Source organism: Littorina saxatilis, linkage group LG1, assembly GCF_037325665.1.
Source record: "Littorina saxatilis isolate snail1 linkage group LG1, US_GU_Lsax_2.0, whole genome shotgun sequence".
Classification (NCBI taxonomy): Eukaryota; Metazoa; Mollusca; class Gastropoda; order Littorinimorpha; family Littorinidae; genus Littorina; species Littorina saxatilis.
The window spans coordinates 55048204-55068384 of record NC_090245.1 but is presented as its reverse complement, the minus strand read 5'-3'; the positions used below and the strand labels follow the sequence as shown (position 1 = coordinate 55068384).

The following is a 20181-nucleotide window of genomic DNA, read 5'->3' as shown; positions in this document are numbered from 1 at the left end:
GAAAATGGAGGGGAAACACGCAAAAAATGAGAGAGTAAAGTTTTCCGAGCCCTACATTTGATGTAGATGTGATAACATAATGTGTACCATGTCACTCACTTTATAACAATAACTCATGGCATGAGAGGATACCTCTGAGATGAGCATCCCTTCATCACATGTTATCTTTCAAATTTCATAACAGGGGTAATTTGGTTTGATTGAAATGGAAGGTGTCTGTTCATTCAGAAGACTTTACTGTCTCAAGGGGGAACTTCACATTACAGGTACCACTGTAAAGATTTCCACTCAAAATTCTTTTATCTTGTTTCAGAAAGGAGATTTTATCGGCAAAGCCGCACTGGAACAGCAGAGAGACCATGGAGTGAACAAGCGGTTCGTGCACTTCCAGCTGGAGGACTATGACGTCAACCTTGACCTTTGGCCTTGGGGCGGAGAGCCTATCTACCGCAATGGTCGTAACGCCGGTCTGACCACCACCTGTGGGTTTGGCTTTGCCTTGGACAGCATGGTGTGCCTTGGCTTCGTCAGAGACTTTGATGACAAGGGGGTGGAGCAGATCCTCAAGAATTCAAACGACTTTGTCATGAAAGATGCCAAGTACGAGATCGACATCGCCGGCACTCGCTTCCCGGCAAAGCCGTCGATCTACACCCCGAAGCAGAACGTGACCTACGTTGACCCCTCTTTCATCCCTGCTCCACAGAAAGTCTGAGTTGGGTGGTGCGTACTAACGAAACTTTGCAAACTGCCTGCTAGAACAGTTTTTTTATGAACGCTTGTTTCACGTCTGTGATCGGAACTTCTGTGATCTGTGGCATTCCTTGGTAAAAAACCAGGTGCCACGGTTTATGAGCTTTCTGATATTTTTTAGCATTTTCAGAAATGGTTTCTGATGTTGAAGCAAGATATAATCTACATGCAGTTGGTGTAAGTTATCTTTACTCAGAAAACTGGCTTTGTTGCGCTCATTTCTGCTGACATAACTTGTTAGGCTTTGTCGAACAAAACTTGTAAGGGACTAAATAAAATCAGGCTACTTTTAACACCTGTTCCTTAATTCAGATTTAATATTTACTCATGGTTAACAAATTGCAATAGCAAATTGTAATGATTTTGTGTAATTGAAGCATTTTTGGTGAAACCTGGATGTTTGTTGTATTGATAAGTGCCAGTAAATCTGTAACGCATCAAATTGTGTTTATGATGCTCACTGTGAACTTGCTGCAGGTGTGTATTTCATCAGGGGTGAAGATTTCAAAATCCCTTGCTGGCTGAAAGTCTGTACAAAGGCAAGATATGTCTTACATACATACGTACATCTATATATATATATACATACGACTGGTGTCTGTGTGTCTGTCTGTCTGTGCGCGATGCACGGCCAAAGTTCTCGATGGATCTGCTTCAAATTTGGTGGGCATATTCAGGTACACCCAGGACACAACCTGGTCGATGAGATATTTCAACACGTGCTCTCAGCGCGCAGCGCTGAACCGATTTTGTTTTTTGTGCTGAACCGATTTTTTTTCTTCTGGATCCACTACCAGTAACTCTTCCTTATCTTCTCCAGTGTTTTTAGCCGCGATTATCTCCCTTCCTCCATGCGGTGCGCCGGCTTCATAGCCGGGTCCCCGGCGCAGCCGGGTATTCGGATCGACTTCTTCCCGGCGCAGCCGTACCCGGCGAAGCGGGTATTCATCTAGTACATACATACACACACAACACACAAGCACAGAGTCAATTATGCATACCTGCTGTGTCTTTCCCTTTACCAGTTGTTATGATTTTCTGTTATGTGGCCATGATTTTGTTTGCGGACATGCAGCGGCTCAACAGTTTTGTAAGCTAGGATGTGACTCATTCTGTTCTGCTGAGGAAGAACAGAATTTCCCAGTAGTTCTCGTTAGTGCCAGTGATTTTGATTTGCGTACAACTCGGGATAAGCTTTGCATAGTATTGATAGTACATTAACAAGTAGAAAGATGACTATGAATATTATTATAACAAACCATTGGCACTGAATTAAGAAACATTTGTGCTTGCATTAGTATGACCCAGTAAGAGAAACATACACTAATGGAGTCAGATTTGTTCACTTTATCTCAGAAAGCAGAACAAGAGAAAACTGACTACCCAAGAAAAAACGTACAGTGTACACTAATTTAAAAAAAAGGAACGTTATCAATATTTTGAGAAGAAAAATGAAATGCCAACGTCCTTGAAAGCAGTGTATGGCTGCCTGAATGGTGGGGTAAAAACGGTCATACACATAAAATCCCACTCGTGCAAAACCAAGAGTGAACGTGGGAGTTTCAGCCCATGAACGAAAAAGAATACGAAGATTAAATGCCAACTATACTGTTGCACAAAAAAAAGAAAAGAAGAAAAACGATACAGAGCACCGGATGTTCATGGAGGAATTTCCATTTTTGTGCCTCATTTCATGCGGTGTGCACAACTGACTTCATCAGATACTTTCACCAGTATTTCTCAAGATTCCAAGTACATGGGTGCTTTTGATTTTTCTCAGGGTATGAGCTCAAAATGCTTATTTAAAATTCATTTGTTGCAATTTGCGGAGCAGAATTATAGCACAGGGGTTTGAATTATTAAAGAGCTTTGTGATACGTGTACAGTGTTGTTTTGTGAATGTCAGACTCAGAATCTGCATGATTTGTGAGATTTTGTTGAAATCAGAGTTTGCACATTTACTTATCAGTACCACAGTCCCTTCTTTTATATTAGGATACAAGCACAGGTTGCTTGACTGATTATTCTTGTTTTACTTCCTTACTGTAAATATCAGTCTACGACCTATTGGGGACGTACAATGATAACGCTAAGGAGTGTGTGCTAGAAGTATGTTTACTGCTAAAAGTATGTTTAATTAGTTGTGTGCTACCAGAGTGTTTATACACAGTTGTGGATGCTACTAATCCCATGAAATATGCACTGTATATGTTTTGCCTCATATGCATGTTGTAGTGCATTATAGGGTTTGATTGTTTTGCAGTTTGTGTTGCTGTTGTATTTTGGAGACACATTTTGATGTGCATTTTTCATTGATATGTTTGAGGGAGAAAGAGAGAGAGAGAATGTTGACATTTTACGGAAGTACAAGAAAACAAAGGGACGCAAAGCGTCACACAAATTTGCAAAGATTGTTATAAAGAGTTGACACTGTTATCTGCAAAGCAATTTTTACAGGAAAATCGATAAAAGGTAGAGAATTATGGACCATGCCTATGAATGCAAGTAGTACCAGAATTGTGTATCTGTGAACTGTTTTATTTTTTTATTTTTTGTATACCAGAACTGTGTGCGTGTGAACTATGGGGGTGCAACAAATTAAAGCTATACTGATAATCTATGAATTCTTAACAAACTGTTTTGACTGACCTGTTGTGATCAATGCATGTTTGATATCAAGCAAAAAATGCGGGTACCTGTACATGGGTTTGAAATTGGAAAATGTGCTGTGAGAATCTGGTTGTAAAACAGTGAAGCAGCAACAAATGTGCGTGTATTCAATCATCTTGTGTTTGATGTTACATCTATGTTGCATTATGTATGTTTCAAAGTCTGTTCTCTTTGCTGTTTCTGCTTAATTCTTACACAGCACAGATTTCATGAAAGGGAGGGTGTGGTTACCAAATTAAGACGCCAATGCACTGCTGTTTTGGGACATATATTTGTTGGGCAGGATTATGTTGTGGCCAGTGTTGTCTTGAAACTTTCCAAGCTTCTTGCATTTTGCTCACATGCTCCGCAAAGGCTTGGTGTACGTGTACATCCATTGCACAAACTTCGATCACATTTTCAAATAAAAGAGGGGGGTGGGGGGTAATTAAAAGGGCTATCTCATTTTATCCAATAATATTTTAGCCTATCATGATGTCAAAGATTCTATAGCCTGAGTTAATGGTCTAGTTGCTCATCATCAAATTCCTTCAATGAATATCGTCCGTTTTCTCTTTTCAATGCTTGCACTTGAAGAGTTTTTCATATTCAATGAAAATAAAGAACATTTTGATACCCCCTGTGTGTTTATGCAAACCTTAGTATAACCAGAGGACATTGCAGTCATGTTTTTGTTCAGGAAAGGTCCAAAGAGAACTTTGAATGTGTGATGACTGTCTGTCTCATGATTGTATGTACATGTATAACTCGCGTAAACGTAGTGGTAAATCGGTTTTTACTGGAGGAAAAATTCGAGTCGTCCTTTGGAGGAAGGACTAGATATTGATTAACTATCTAGTCACTTCAAAAGCATATCAAATGAGAAAAAAACCCAGATAATGAAAGATTTGCAAACAGTCGCATTTAAGTCTGTCACACATGTAACACAAGAGGCACAGGTACATCTTTCAAGTTTATTTGAGCAGCATGAAAATGGACTTCCTCCTACAAACTAATTCACTCTTTGATACAGGGACCCGGTTGGAAACTATGAAATCTAAGGTGGCATGTAACTGAACTAAGCTACAGATGTTCACCCAATTGATGATGCTTTACAACCTGGTGATAGGTAATTTGGAGGGAAATTAAAACGTGTGTAAATCAGAAAGACAATTTGTCAAAGTGGTCTCCAGACATAAACAAATCTGTTTCTGACGTGTCTAATCCATAACATCCTGTACAAAGTTTTTCTGAAGAGCACCTTTTGATGCCGGAGATTGAAGTGAATGGATAAAGAAAAGAAAAAAATGCGTTTATGGAAACACACTTTGTGAAATGGGTTTAGTAGATCAGTGAGATTTTTGTTGCGCTTTCCGACTTCGCTTTTTTTGGAAAAGTTTTTTTGTTCATTCATTAAAAAAAGTTTGAGGTCATTGGCAAAAAATAAAATCATTCAAGTCAACACAGATTTATAGGGGCCCTAGAGACAAACAGTGGTGTTATCCTGTTCTTTGGATAGTTGATGTTTGCTTTAATTCCGTAAAGCAGCAAATTATCTTCTCGAAGCAAATTCTAAAACATAGAGCAACTAAACTACATTTTGAATTTGATACTGAGCGCGGACTTAAACCGTCAACATAGTCACAACAGCAACCTCAAATGATTTCTTTTGCCTTGTAACTGAGCCATTCTTGTTTCAAGTATTAACATTTAAAGAGATACAACACCAACTCTTCAGACCAATTTTGAAACGAGAAGAAATGATGTCTCAATACCAAAGCTCGTCCGAGGTAGTACAGTCCATAATCACTGACCTTATTCAGCAAGATATACTAGTACTACATTTACTGGAACTTTTACGAATAGAGATCGACACTACTGTTGGTGGAAATTAGTGTGCCATTAAATTGGAACTGTCAGTGAATTATTCTTCTTTAAAGAGAGATATATATATATATATATAGATATATATATATGTTTAAAGGCATATGTACGCGCTCCCGTGTTTACAAAGTGTAGTTTGCCCATAATCGATGTCAAACGCACCATAAGACCATATAATGACGATATGTCACCATGCGCGGACCATAATACATGCATTACAGCTTGTTCTAGCCTCTGAAAAAGTGAGGATGTCAACAAAGCCGCGGTGTTAGCTCCCTTGCATCAACGTTACATGTGTTGCCAAATCTATAAATAGGACGATCCAGATCAAAATGAAAATTAACATATCTCAACATTGAAGGGGTCCTAGACCACAATATTTTGCAGGGAACTTAATTTAGCATGTCTCCAGCTGTTGGTAAAGCAATTAGCGTGTATAGTCATCGAGTACATATGCCTTTAACTTCAGGTGCTTAAGCATCTGAGTGGACGTGACTTTTTTTGGTTTACTTTAGCAAAGAATAGATGGCAATAGATATGTTTGGGCCTTCACATACAAAAAAATAACCAACTTCTGTTAAATCTCTTTCTGTCTACATCTGCCATGCTGTTAAATGTGCTTGCTGATGCATTGGTAATGATGAAACTGAAAGTGGTCAAACAATTTGACTAGAGACCTACTGTAAGCTTCTTTCTTTCTTTATTTGGTGTTTAACGTCGTTTTCAACCATGAAGGTTATATCGCGACGGGGAAAGGGGGGAGAGGGGATAGAACCACTTGTCAATTGTTTCTTGTTCACAACAAAAGCACTAATCAAAAATTTGCTCCAGGGGCTTGCAACGTAGTACAATATATTACCTTACTGGGAGAATGCAAGTTTCCAGTACAAAGGACTTAACATTTCTTACATACTGCTTGACTAAAATCTTTACAAAAATTGACTATATTCTATACAAGAAACACTTAACAAGGGTAAAAGGAGAAACAGAATCCGTTCGTCGCCTCTTACGACATGCTGGGGAGCATCGGGTAAATTCTTCCCCCTAACCCGCGGGGGGTTCCTTTAAGCTGTTTTGAGATCGACATGAAGTCGTTTCTGTTTAATGCTTGATTAATATATGTATATAGTGTAATCAGTGTACCATTATGAACATGCAAAACCATTTGAAACAGAGAAAGTATTGTTCCCTTATGTCAAACAAATCGGAAAATGCCCCGCACCCTGGTCAGTGAAACAGGAGAGCTTCATACATAGTGTAAAAACAACGACAAAAAAGGGTGATTCTAACTGAAAAGCATTTTTTTGCTTTGTTTTGCAAGAACCACAAAAATACTTTTGTTCTGTAACAATTCTTTTTTTAACGTCATATCAACTTAGTGCGATTCATTCCCCCTAGCTGACATGAAAGGGAATGATCAGCAATACATGCTATTTTTTTCCTCGGAAATCAAATACAAAAGTTATCTTTTCATTCATGATTTTTCAATTAGAGCCACCAGACTTAAATTTCCTCTTTTCCCGTGAGAATCATATCCAAAGGTCAAAGCTAAAAATGGACATTATGAAATTGTTATTTCTTAACACACACTCTGACACTCTTCTGTGCGCACACTCCAGTACACATGCACACACACAGCTATTCAGAAAATGCACGAAATAAAGATTCCATTGTATACATTGAAAACCAGCAATGACAGCAAGTTGATACAAGTATACACTAAACACACACAGACGTCTATTAATGATAAAGAAAGAAAAAGATCTATACAAACATATGGCTTTGTGAGTAAAACCATATGAACTTGTAACTTGCAGTTGCAGACTCTCCATCTTTCTCTCTTGTCTCTCTCTCATCTAAGAGATTATACATGCACATCAATATTAAGAATGTTACCTGTACAATCAATGAATAACGAATCGGTGTCCAACAAAGTTCAAGTTGAGCAAAGCATAACATGTGAGAATTAAATTAATATTATTTTCTACTTCACCTGTAAGAAAATATATTATCTTGATAGCACAGAAAGTAAAATAGAAAGGATGATGCACAGGTCATTATTCTACTAAATCTCCCATCCCCTGTTCAAGCGGTTCTAAAACTAGTAAAGTACAATTGAAACTTCCAACGACAGAAAGCAGTGAAACTAACAAACTTTATCAACTGTTTTGATAAAGAGAAAAAAGGGATCAAAAGGGAAATAAAATTTCTTTTATACCTCAGCAAAAAAATGTATGGACATAAAAAGATCAACATTTTTTGGGGAAAAATACCTGTGCATACTACATGTTTTTATATATTATTCTTGACATGCACCATCAATTCAATTAAAGCGAGCAAGATTTGGGTGCAGGGGTGCAGGTAAGAAAATCCTTTTAGGGATGATGTTTGGCAAATATGCTTGCATTCTCTTTTACATCCAGGCAAAGGAAACACAGGCACACGCATACACACACAAACACCCTCCCACACACATGATCAATTAGCCACATTCATACAGTGGTCGTGTGTACCATCTTACATGATTAACGGTCTTTACACAATTAACAGTCTGTAACAATCATGGAAGAAAAATGGTAACAGCAAAACGCATTACTCACATTGAAACGAAACATTGTATCTTCAATATCAGATTAAAAAGCTCCAGTTGTCAAGCAGTCCTTTCCGCATCCATTTCCTCCCTTCTAAATCCCTAATGCCACCAGTCATCCTTCATGTTTTACTCGTTCAACAGCGACGTAGAATGCTTTTTTATCGGAGATGTGGTGCCATCCGATTGGTCCTATTTCACAGTCAGCGCAGATAAGGTATTTTATGGAATCTACAGTGTTGGTAAAGCCTACGTTGTCGAACGTGAACATGTCTGTTACCAGCCAGAATGCTTTCAAGTCTTCACCATCTGCAGGTTGTGCCTCGTTCTTCTTGTACATGTGGGGCAAGAAAAACTGAAACAAATAACAAAACTTTATCATTTTGTCTCAAAGACTAGAGCACATTTATAAGTTTATCTTATTGTGCCATTTTTTTTAATTTAATAAATTCCATGGCTTTGTAAAAATGTAACTGAATTGCACTGTTAAAAACAAACATTTCAGTGTGTGTGTGAAGGAGGATAGAGCAAAACAAAAGAAAGGAAAGTTAAGAAGGGACAAAAAATTAAAAAAAATGCGATGGCAGGGCTGGAACCATAGCACCATTCACTAGCAATTGAGCTAAGAACATATACCTGCCAGGACAGGGAAAACTAGGATTGTCTATTTTGTAAGATACCAGTGACTGCCGGTTCTCGAGCCTGGGGGCTTTGTAACCGACTCGCCGGTTCCCTATAGCCACTCCGTGGTTTTTTTTTTACACAGCCTACGTTGAGCTAGAGCTGTGGAAAATTACTCTAGTCCGTCTCAAAGGTTGCCAGAAAATGTTCTAGATGGCATATCTGCTGATTTTGTTCAGACTATTGCAATGTGTACTTGTACTGTAGGGAGAGCGATGAATTTAACACACAATATCGGCCAGGTTATATGCTTGTATTGTTATGCTGACTGATTTTGAACAAATGTCGAAGTCTGTACTTCTCACACTGGCCTGAACAAAAATTCTCTTGGTTAGAAAAGTTACGGTTTATGAATAGTGTTATAGTTAAAGGTACTGAACTTGTCAAATCCAGGTGCACGGAGCCCCTGGGGCTTTTAGTCATACCTCAGGCAGCTATCCGTTAGAAGAACTACCAAGTTTCATTGACTTGCACCCAAAGAGTCAAGAACTGCGATTTTTTTACGAATTAATTTCGTACTCGGACCCGGCTGGTCTTGACCTATTTTTGGATCTAAATTTAGATCAGGTAGATCACCACATCATGCACAAAAAGACACTTCACTAGCAAACTATGTCAGATGTCATCATGAGTTTGTGTAAAACAAAATGGAGGCCGGAATCACTCAGTTGAATCGAACTCTGACCAAACACCACGTAATAACTAGGTTAATTTATGCACTCGCGTGAACAAGAAACTGTCGAGCTTCACAGATGTCGTCGTTGGGTAGTTTTGGGTTTGTTTTACTACCATAGGAGGATTTTTGAACTGTAAATGCACTCAGCTGCAACAAAAACGCAAAACGAAGGCTGTGAGCTGCACTGTGCCTTTAAACATTCACGTGTAGGCTGCTATGCATGAATTGAAGTCTATGCTGTATTTCATTTTCACATGGTTCCCCTTGAATATTTTGACTAATTCTAGATCTATGCAGAACTATCTGCAAAAACAAACCGCTACACATGTGAACCCCCGTGTCTACAGACTACACTGTAACATGATTCCGAGGTTCACACCAATTTTCTCTTGGCCGGTGTCTCGATTTCATCTTTCGCCTGTGTACATATTTCCCCCTCGACATATAGCCTACTCAAGACTGAAATGTTGTTTCCTGGTAAAAATAAGAAGTGAAATTATTTATGGACGAAAAGCATGTCAGTTTCTTGCATGTGAAGAAAATTGGTGGTAAAATTTAATAGATTTCACCCCCAAAATCGAATTCTTCGAAAACGTGTACTGAGTGGTTACGTCCCTTGAGTAAGAAGGAAAACATTTCAGGATGAATCAAATTTCTAAGTTAAATAAAACAAATTGGTTGGACAAATTTGGCCCCATGAATGTAAGGTACACAAGGTCGCTCATCAGAACTATCGAAGGGTGTTTTTTTGTGTTCAGTGTAGAGTTTATACTAGATCAACGAGGCCGAGAAGCGAAATATCAACACGGCGAAAGATGAAAACGTCACACCGGTAGATGCATGCACAAATGATTGGATTAATAACCCTGGCAGTGATTAGATTACCACAGAAACGGAACTATGCTAACATGAGGTTCTTACCTCTTTCTCCACCAATGTAGCATTACTTGGTGACAAGACAAGGCATCCGCATCTTTGGCAAAATATTTTGGTTTTGTTTTTCCCATTTTCTAACAGATCAGAAAAGGTAGCCGAACAACAGCCGACGCTGGGCGAAGCTGATTCTGCCATTTGACCATGAGAACTACCGTGGACGCCTGACAGTCCTCAAAATGATCAATACGCATAATGTATGACCGGAAATAGAAACGAGTGATTTATTTTCGTATTGAGACATGTTTCTAAAAAGATCGCGTCAAAAGGGATTTGTGAGCATCATAAATTAGGCCTTGAAATAAATTTGCAGTTTTGATTACATTGCTTGGCATTTAAAGCTCTTGTTTTAGACACAAAACTGGATTCTTAAATCGGACGAGTGTCAAATGGGCCGGACGACTTCCGGTCTGTCCCTTACACATCTCCAGGATCAACAAAGCACCAACTCCCTCATTCTTTCATCATTTTCATCCATTCCGCGCAGTTCATAATGATGATCTATACGGTTTGACACAACAACGGCTAAAAGGAAGTATCGCCTAACTGTAAAAGATGACAGACGCTCAAGTTCCTCGCGGGGTCGGCCCAGGACTTGGCCCAAACGCACTGCCAGCCGTGTCGTGGTTTGAATTTGTTTTGGATGACAGACTTCTAGAAGAACATCTTGCAAAAGACAATCCAGGTGAAGTTTAGGCTTTGTTGCTTATCATTCTTAATATAGTTACCAATGCAGCGTGTCTTTTCTGATTATGTGTGCTTTTGTAAAAATGTCACCCTTTTTCATTCTGCCTTATAGGCCTACTTATAGAACTTTATAATAAAAAGTTCTTTTTGGACTACTAAGGTTAGCATCATGCATACAGTTAGTGTTTACCTGCCAAGCATTTAGCAGTCCATTTCGCAGTGAAAACGTCACAGAATGTTTCACCGTCGCACCAATGCAACGCGATTATCATCATGGCGAGCGCTGTGCAGCACCGTGGGGTGTAGCTCTATCCAGGTTTCCCAATTGCTTCGTTTCCGGCTGATTTATGTGGAGCACGTGACGCGCACAAAAAATATTGGCGGTCTAGAAGTGTTGTCTGCGCAATGATCGCGGCGGCTTTCTTGACCGCCAAGGACGACCACGCACGTTAGACCTCAATAAGGGCAGATTATACCGGTCGCACGATGAGGAAACGAGGTGCTGGTGTATGGTAGAAGTTTGAAAACCAACAGGTTGAAAAGACGTAAGGTTGAAAGGTTGAGCTTCGTCTCGCAAAAATCTGAACACAAAAGTATGTATGATGATCTATACGGTTTGACACAACAACGGCTAAAAGGAAGTATCGCCTAACTGTAAAAGATGACAGACGCTCAAGTTCCTCGCGGAGTAAGCTTAATTCAATAGTTGCATGTCCAACAGTCGAAGTCCAAAATATATGTGTATCATACCTCTCATTAAGGACAACAAGGGGTATTTAGGCCCCCCCAAAAAATAGGTGTGGTTAAGGTGACATAGCCAAAAAAATAGGGTAGGAAGGTAGGCAATCCCTTTTTTTTTAAAACTTTTTTCTTTAATGTTTACAAATTAAACCTACTTGACAGGGAAATAAGTGTGCGACTCGAGCGCTTTCGCTTTCATTGCGTTTTCTGCACTCGTTTTTTTGTTTTTTTTTGTTTTGTTTACATTTAGTCAAGTTTTGACTAAATGTTTTAACGTAGAGGGGGAATCGAGACGAGGGTCGTGGTGTATGTGCGTGCGTGCGTGTGTGTGTGTGTGTGTCTGTGTGTGTGTGTAGAGCGATTCAGACTAAACTACTGGACCGATCTTTATGAAATTTGATATGAGAGTTCCTGGGTATGAAATCCCCAGACGTTTTTTCATTTTTTTGATAAATGTCTTTGATGACGTCATATCCGGCTTTTCGTGAAAGTTGAGGCGGCACTGTCACGCCCTCATTTTTCAACCAAATTGGTTGAAATTTTGGTCAAGTAATCTTCGACGAAGCCCGGACTTCGGTATTGCATTTCAGCTTGGTGGCTTAACACTTTCGCGACGGGAGGTGACTATATTAGTAATAGCGCTGCAACGCCCACGGACGGGAAGTGACTATTTTAGTATTAGACATACAAGGTACACGACTCGTGATTGCTTCCCGGTTTTTGAAGCTTGCAGTAAATTGAGTTGTTTCCCTTGACACACTTGGTGTGCCCTTCCGCCATATATATGTAAAATTAGCCTGGTTTGTGTGGTTTTTTCGAGAAAAAAATGAATCGAAGGCGAGCCTTGTCACGGGAGGAGATTCTCCGGATGTTGGATCTTGAGGACCCTGTAGATCATGATTCCAACGTGTTGTTTTCGCCTCAAGAAAGCGATAATAGCAGTGATATTGAGGAAGAAACAGTCCCGTTGTTGCTGCTAGTATGAGCAGGGTTCGTACAGAGTCCTTGAACCCTGGAAAACTCCTTGAAAATTGGAAAACCTTTTCCAGGCCTTGAAAAGTGCTTGAAAATAGAGTTTTGTGAAATAGTCATTGAAAAGTACTTGATTTTTCCAAATTGTTGCCTATACATTTTGTCAGCAGCTTGTCTTGTTTAAAAAAAATGCAACCCCCTTTTTTTTGTCAAATACAGTAGGCTACACACATTTTGGGAGAATAAAAGATCGAGTGAAAACGAAAGCAGACGAACTAACTATTACTAGTCACCCGTAGTTGCTTCCCTTCCCGGAAGTTGGCAAGGGAAACAACTACGGAATGACTAATAGTTTGCAGACTTAAAAAACTGAAGGTAAGCTTGGTGCTTTGCATTAATTTGGGGAAAATCATGTCCTTGAAAAGCATTTTTTGGTCCTGGAAATGTCCTTGAAAACTCATTGAATTGTATCAGCTCTGCCCTGCAGGAACCCTGTATGAGTCGGCAAACTACACATGTTAGGGTGGTACTGCATGAATCTTCGAATGTGTAGAACTTTGCAAGGGGGGCGTGGCAGCACTGATAACAATGGATGGCTGGAGCCTAATCCTTTTGGAAATGTTCATAGGTGTACAGTTGGGACTTTGTTGTGAAAATGTGACTTATATTCAATATGGATTACCTAGACATCATTTGGTGAGTGTCACAGTTTTGTTTCATTTGAGTCAGGATGCTGTGAGTGAATGCGGGATTTGCTTGTTTTTTTCTTTGTACTGTCTCCTTATTTCTGTGTAGAATTTTAACAATATTTCAGCTAATTCATAGGTTTTACACCTTGTTTGGTTATAAAATTATTTATAATACTTTCTGTTAAAAAATAACTTTTAAAAAAGCAATGGAAAAGAAAACACACACAAAAAAACGTTAAAAAACACAAATTATCCCCCTTTCACCCCCCCCCCCCCCCCCTTTGCTAAAACAAATCGCGTGACAAACTTATAAATAGCACGACTGAACTGGGCATCCATTTTTTAATTAGTACACAAAATTTGGTGGTGATTGGACTTAATTCAAGCTTGCTAGACAGATTTCTTTACAGTTACTGTTTTTGAGTCACTTGAGAAAAAGTGACTCTATGTAATCGGTCAGTGTTAGTCTGTCCGGCCGGCCGGCCGTCCGTAGACACCACCTTAACGTTGGACTTTTCTCGGAAACTATCAAAGCGATCGGGCTCATATTTTGTTTAGTCGTGACCTCCAATGACCTCTACACTTTAACGATGGTTTCGTTGACCTTTGACCTTTTTCAAGGTCACAGGTCAGCGTCAAAGGAAAAATTAGACATTTTATATCTTTGACAAAGTTCATCGGATGTGATTGAAACTTTGTAGGATTATTCTTTACATCAAAGTATTTACATCTGTAGCCTTTTACGAACGTTATCAGAAAAACAAGGGAGATAACTAGCCTTTTCTGTTCGGCAACACACAACTTAACGTTGGGCTTTTCTCGGAAACTATAAAAGTGACCGGGCTCAAATTTTATGTGAACGTGACTCATTGTGTTGTGAATAGCAATTTCTTCCTGTCCATCTGATGCCTCATATAATATTCAGAACTGCGAAAGTGACTCGATCGAGCGTTTGCTCTTCTTGTTTGGGAAGTTTCTTGGTGGCAAGCTTGGGCAGGCAGGACGTTAACGCTGTGGCAATGCTAGTCACAATAGTGTTAAAAATTAATTAATGACTTTGGTCATTAAAAATTTGAAAATTGTAAAAAAATATAAAAACTTATAAAACGATCCAAATTTATGTTCATCTTATTCTCCATCATTTTCTGATTCCAAAAACATATAAATATGTTATATTTGGATTAAAAACAAGCTCTGAAAATTAAATATATAAAAATTATTATCAAAATTAAATTGTCGAAATCAATTTAAAAACACTTTCATCTTATTCCTTGTCGGTTCCTGATTCCAAAAACATATAGATATGATATGTTTGGATTAAAAACACGCTCAGAAAGTTAAAACAAAGAGAGGTACAGAAAAGCGTGCTATCCTTCTCAGCGCAACTACTACCCCGCTCTTCTTGTCAATTTCACTGCCTTTGTCACGAGCGGTGGACTGACGATGCTACGAGGATACGGTCTTGCTGAAAAATGGCATTGCGTTCAGTTTCATTCTGTGAGTTCGACAGCTTGACTAAATGTTGTATTTTCGCCTTACGCGACTTGTTTTTTCTTGACAGAGCCCTCAGCAGCTCATCTGGTGGTGCAGTTCATGCAGCAGGCAGAGGTTGAGATGGCGTCCCTGATCCAGAACACACGAGAACAGCATGCCGCTGGCATGCCTCCACCTCTCCAAGACATCAACGTGGAAAATGGTATGATCAGTGTAGATTTACCTGCTGCTCTGGTTGGCAGTTGCTACGTTCTCTGGATTGCAGGGCAATGAAACCTCTGGTTCAAGACCTTCCATAATTAAGACGGGCCTCTTTGTTTTAAGACCTTGGTACCAAGTCCCAATTTATTATCTGAGTATACATGTATCTCATTGGAAAGATGGTCTTGTCCTGGTACCAAATCCCAATTTATTATCTCAGTATACACGTATCTCATTGGAAGGATGCTCTTGTCCTGGTACCAAGTCCCAATTTATTATCTCAGTAAACATGTGTCTCATTGGAAGGATGGTCTTGTCCTGGTACCAAGTCCCAATTTATTATCTCAGTAAACATGTGTCTCATTGGAAGGATGGTCTTGTCCTGGTACCAAGTCCCAATGTATTATCTCAGTATACATGTGTCGCATTGGAAGGATACTCTTGTCCTGGTACCAAGTCCCAATGTATTTTCTCAGTATACACGTGTCTCATTGGAAGGATGGTCTTGTCCTGGTACCAAGTCCCAATGTATTATCTCAGTATACATGTGTCTCATTGGAAGGATGGTCTTGTCCTGGTACCAAGTCCAAATGTATTATCTCAGTAAACATGTGTCTCATTGGAAGGATGCTTTTGTCCTGGTACCAAGTCCAAATGTATTATCTCAGTAAACATGTGTCTCATTGGAAGGATGCTTTTGTCCTGGTACCAAGTCCAAATGTATTATCTCAGTAAACATGTGTCTCATTGGAAGGATGCTTTTGTCCTGGTACCAAGTCCCAATGTATTATCTCAGTATACATGTGTCTCATTGGAAGGATGGTCTTGTCCTGGTACCAAGTCCCAATGTATTATCTCAGTATACACATGTCTCATTGGAAGGAATGCTCTTATCCAACGTTGAATGATTTGTTTCAGGGGGAGAAGAGGGCACCATTGAGGAGAGTCGAAAAGTGAAAGCCCTGCGAGTGCTTGCTCTGAAAGTGGCTGCTTCTCTCCGCTGGGACCTGTCTGTCTTAGAGAAAAGGTTGGTTGTGTGAGAGAGAGATGGAGGGATCCTCTCTGAAGTTCTTGAATTCTGTAGTATTTTTTGTCTTTCTTGAATCCGCCTTCAAATTTCTTTCTTAGTCTGTCTTAGAGAAAAGGTTGGTTGTGTGAGAGAGTGATGGAGGGATTGTCTCTGAAGTTCGTGAATTCTGTAGTATTGTTTGTCTTTCGTGAATCCGCCTTTCGAATTTCTTTCTTATCAGCCTCAAAGTTAAAAGGTGTGCTTTGCTAGCCTTTCCCATACTCGTGCATCACAGACTGTGCAGTTTTCATGTATTTCATAAAAAATTGTATAAAATTATTTTGTTTCAATTTAAAGACCTGTTTCTACCTTCAAGAAAAGCATCAAAGTGGAGCGGTGTTTTCTTTCATAAGAGGATTCGCATCTTCATGCAAATAAACCTTCCTTTCTTTAACCAAGTTTTGTTCTAAAGGTATAATCTTCAGCTTGATGGTTGACATTTTGTTTCAGTGTTCCCACGCCTATAGTTCAGGCCATGCTGATTGAGTTGCTGAAGGTGGCAGCACCAGATGTGATCGACTGCATTCACTCCCCTGATCTGGAGGACACGACCATGTCGGACAGCGCTCTCTTCGCTGTTCACCTCTTTCACAGATGGTCAGTCCGCGGATCTTTCTACTGATGAGTTAGCATAGGGTGCAGTCACTGTGTGTGTTGAGATTTTCTATGTTATATGAAGTCTTATATCGTGCGCGTATCTCCAGACTCGGACTCAAGGCGCAGGGATCTATTTATGCCGTGTGAGATGGAATTTTTTACACACTACATCACGCATTCACATCGACCTGCAGATCGCAGCCATTTCGGCGCATATCCTACTTTTCACGGCCTATTATTCCAAGTCACACGGGTATTTTGGTGGACATTTTTTTTATCTATGCCTATACAATTTTGCCAGGAAAGACCCTTTTGTCAATCGTGGGATCTTTAACGTGCACACCCCAATGTAGTGTACACTAAGGGACCTCGGTTTTTCGTCTCATCCGAAAGACTAGCACTTGAACCCACCACCTAGGTTAGGAAAGGGGGGAGAAAGGGTCAAACTCGCAGCCTCTCGCTTCCGAGCGCAAGTGCGTTACCACTCGGCCACCCAGTCCTACTGATGAGTTAGGATAGGGTGCAGTCACTGTGTGTGTTGAGATGTTCTACTGATGAGTTAGCATAGGGTGCAGTCACTGTGTGTGTTGAGATGTCCTACTGATGAGTTAGCATAGGGTGCAGTCACTGTGTGTGTTGAGATGTTCTACTGATGAGTTGGCATAGGGTGCAGTCACTGTGTGTGTTGAGATGTCCTACTGATGAGTTAGCATTGGGTGCTGTCACTGTGTGTGTTGAGATGTTCTACTGAAGAGTTAGCATAGGGTGCAGTCACTGTGTGTGTTGAGATGTCCTACTGATGAGTTAGCATTGGATGCTGTCACTGTGTGTGTTGAGATTTTTTACTGATGAGTTAGCATTGGGTGCTGTTACTTTGTGTGTTGAGATGTTCTACTGAAGAGTTAGCATGGGTGCAGTCACTGTGTGTGTTGAGATATTCTACTGAAGAGTTAGCATTGGATGCTGTCACTGTGTGTGTTGAGATTTTTTACTGATGAGTTAGCATTGGGTGCTGTTACTTTGTGTGTTGAGATGTTCTACTGAAGAGTTAGCATGGGTGCAGTCACTGTGTGTGTTGAGATATTCTACTGAAGAGTAAGCATTGGGTGCAGTCACTGTGTGTGTTAAGATGTTCTACTGAAGAGTTAGCATGGGTGCAGTCACTGTGTGTGTTGAGATATTCTACTGAAGAGTTAGCATTGGGTGCAGTCACTGTGTGTGTTGAGATATTCTACTGAAGAGTAAGCATTGGGTGCAGTCACTGTGTGTGTTGAGATATTCTACTGAAGAGTTAGCATTGGGTGCAGTCACTGTGTGTGTTAAGATGTTTTATCTTGGTTGTTTTGCTTTACATGCCAACTGTACAAAGTGTGGGAGTATAATTACTTTTGTTTGCAGTCTGATCAGTTAAAACGTCATTCAGTTAAAGGGATTGGAGTAAATTGTTCTGGAAGGGGAAAGGTTTAAAGTTTAGTTTGAATGTGTCACAGCTTGTGAGACCAGTCAAAATCAACTGCTCACTCCAGTCAAACTAAACTTGCTGTGTATGTGTGTGTGTGTGTGTGTGTGTTGTTTATGTTTATTGCTGTGAACTATCATTATTAAATGTTGAGAGGATATTTTGCAGGTGTGTTCGAAGTGTTGTGAGAGACAGCTTTCCTTCCAGGCCTGTGAAACAGAACTTTGTACCACCGTAAGTATAAACTTGTCACTCCTTCATTGCTAAAACTTCTTACATGTTTGTGTTGATCTGCCAACGTTGGAATTGTCTGTATCTTTCATTCTAAAAGCCATAGAAGTACTTCACAGAGGTGGTTTCTTTTTTTAGCAGCACGTCTTCTTAAGGCAAAGTTAAAAACATAGAGCCACTGGAAGCATTCTGATTCAGGGACTTAAAGGGATACTGTCCACAGTGTAACAACAGCAATTTGAAATGTAGTTCCTGCGCTACATCTTGTGATTTTTATTCATTCATGCATTATTTCATTGTTTTCTATATTTTATTTCTTAAAGTTTAAAAAACAAACAAAAAAACAAACATACACAGTCTATGGAAGAGCACAATCAAGTATAGATTTAGTATCAGTTGTGTCTGAGACATGTATTTATGTTCAGGCAAGAAAGACCATGCATTTATAAGGTTTTTTGGTCATTGTATTGGAACTAACATTGATGTGATTTTTCATTGTTTACAGCCCAGGTCAGCTTGACCCAAACACTATGATGATTGCTGCCACTGAGACTATAATTAGAAAGGTAATTGTAAGAATGCAGCATGGTTTTTCCTAATTTGTAAACCCGAGGAGCAATTCTGCATATTTTGCATTGCTAGAATGCTGCATCCTTGGAAGAAAGTGGTCAATATAAGCGGCGGGAAAAAAAGAGAAGTAAAAAAAAAATAACAGCAGAACAAACAAAGCAAAGGAAAAGCATTCTGTTGTTGGTGTATTGTTTTTTTTTAAATATCCATCAACAACCAAAGACTGATTGTACTGAGAGCAAAGTGTGCTTTTTTTGTAGTTGTTATTTCCACCCTGAAACTGAAAGAAGTGGGCTATTCTTCTTACGCTGCTTTCTACATTAAACCACCTGCCCTTGCAGATAAATAACTATCTGTCTCTTCTGTCCCACAGTTTAGAGAACAGCTGCCCTCATCTATCGGCTTTCTGGAGAACTGCTGCCGAGAACAGCCCAGCGTGAAGATGCCGACAGTGGCCAGTTTTGCCATGCCTAGCGAGAAGGCAGAGAGCACAAACGGCTGGGACCATACTGTCCTTGTACCATCTCACGAAGTGGCCTGTCAGGTAAAACCACCATGGTCAGATTAGTTTTATACAGTGGAATCCCCCTCTTGAGACAACAAAAAATCTGAAAACATCAGGTCTTAAAAGTGACCGAGTCTTGAAGTGGAGGTACATTTTCAGACATTTTAACAGAAAAGGTGAAAAGGCAAGGTCTAAATGACGGGGAGTTTTAAATTGGGGGTCTTAAAAGGGTAGGTTTCTCTCTGTTGTGTGATGTTCATGTTTTAAGGATTAAGCAAGAACATTGTTCTCTTCTTCCTTGTTCTCTTCTTCAAATGTCCACTCCTGTGACATGCACGAATGTTTCCATTCTCTTTGGGGCCGCCATGTCGCCAAACAGCTTCTCCTGCAGGGGGGGTGTCTCATGTGACCATTAATGGAATCACAACGCCTCTGGAAGGAGGAACTGTTTGTCAACCTGACCGTCGTGAAGAGAACAGCATTTGGGAAAGCATTTGAGGCCGATATAAATGAAAAAAAATCTGGGGAGGAATCATCAAAAAATGTAGATGGTTGACGTCTTTTGCATTTTTGTTTTGGTCCTGTTGATTTTGTCTTCTGTATTCATATTTCATTGCACATTTCATTGAGATTACTCCAGTCTTTGAAGTTATCATATTTTCAGCTGTTTCTTTTTGTGTTTTTGTTTCCAGGCTGCCTTTGACTTGGGCTCTTTGTACTTCTTTGAGAGAGAGTACAGGAAAGCCTTTGAAAAGTTCAGAACTTGCAAACAGACATTGAATCAGGTGACCTGAATATTT

The 20181-nt window shown here is 39.8% G+C and overlaps 3 protein-coding genes across 7 annotated transcripts in view; 2 read left to right on the top strand and 1 right to left on the bottom strand.

Annotated features, from left to right (window-relative positions):
- LOC138974206 (pyruvate dehydrogenase phosphatase regulatory subunit, mitochondrial-like) overlaps nt 1–4041 on the top strand; it is a 43316-nt gene extending 39275 nt beyond the window's left edge. For all 5 annotated transcript variants that reach the window (XM_070346957.1, XM_070346953.1, XM_070346929.1 and 2 more), the window contains one exon: nt 314–4041. In XM_070346957.1, the coding sequence (XP_070203058.1) occupies nt 314–715 (402 nt within the window). In that variant the 3' untranslated portion in view covers nt 716–4041. The remainder of the gene's footprint in view (nt 1–313) is intronic.
- The window catches only part of LOC138974345 (uncharacterized), a 436114-nt gene that overhangs the window by 138105 nt on the left and 277828 nt on the right, over nt 1–20181 (bottom strand). The window lies entirely within an intron of this gene.
- Nucleotides 10565–20181, top strand: part of LOC138974199 (integrator complex subunit 8-like) — a 37845-nt gene continuing 28228 nt past the window's right edge. Inside the window, exons 1-8 of the mRNA XM_070346916.1 lie at nt 10565–10851; nt 14817–14951; nt 15869–15977; nt 16470–16616; nt 18244–18309; nt 18812–18872; nt 19250–19420; nt 20074–20166. Coding sequence (XP_070203017.1) covers nt 10722–10851; nt 14817–14951; nt 15869–15977; nt 16470–16616; nt 18244–18309; nt 18812–18872; nt 19250–19420; nt 20074–20166 — 912 coding nt within the window. The 5' untranslated portion in view covers nt 10565–10721. The remainder of the gene's footprint in view (nt 10852–14816; nt 14952–15868; nt 15978–16469; nt 16617–18243; nt 18310–18811; nt 18873–19249; nt 19421–20073; nt 20167–20181) is intronic.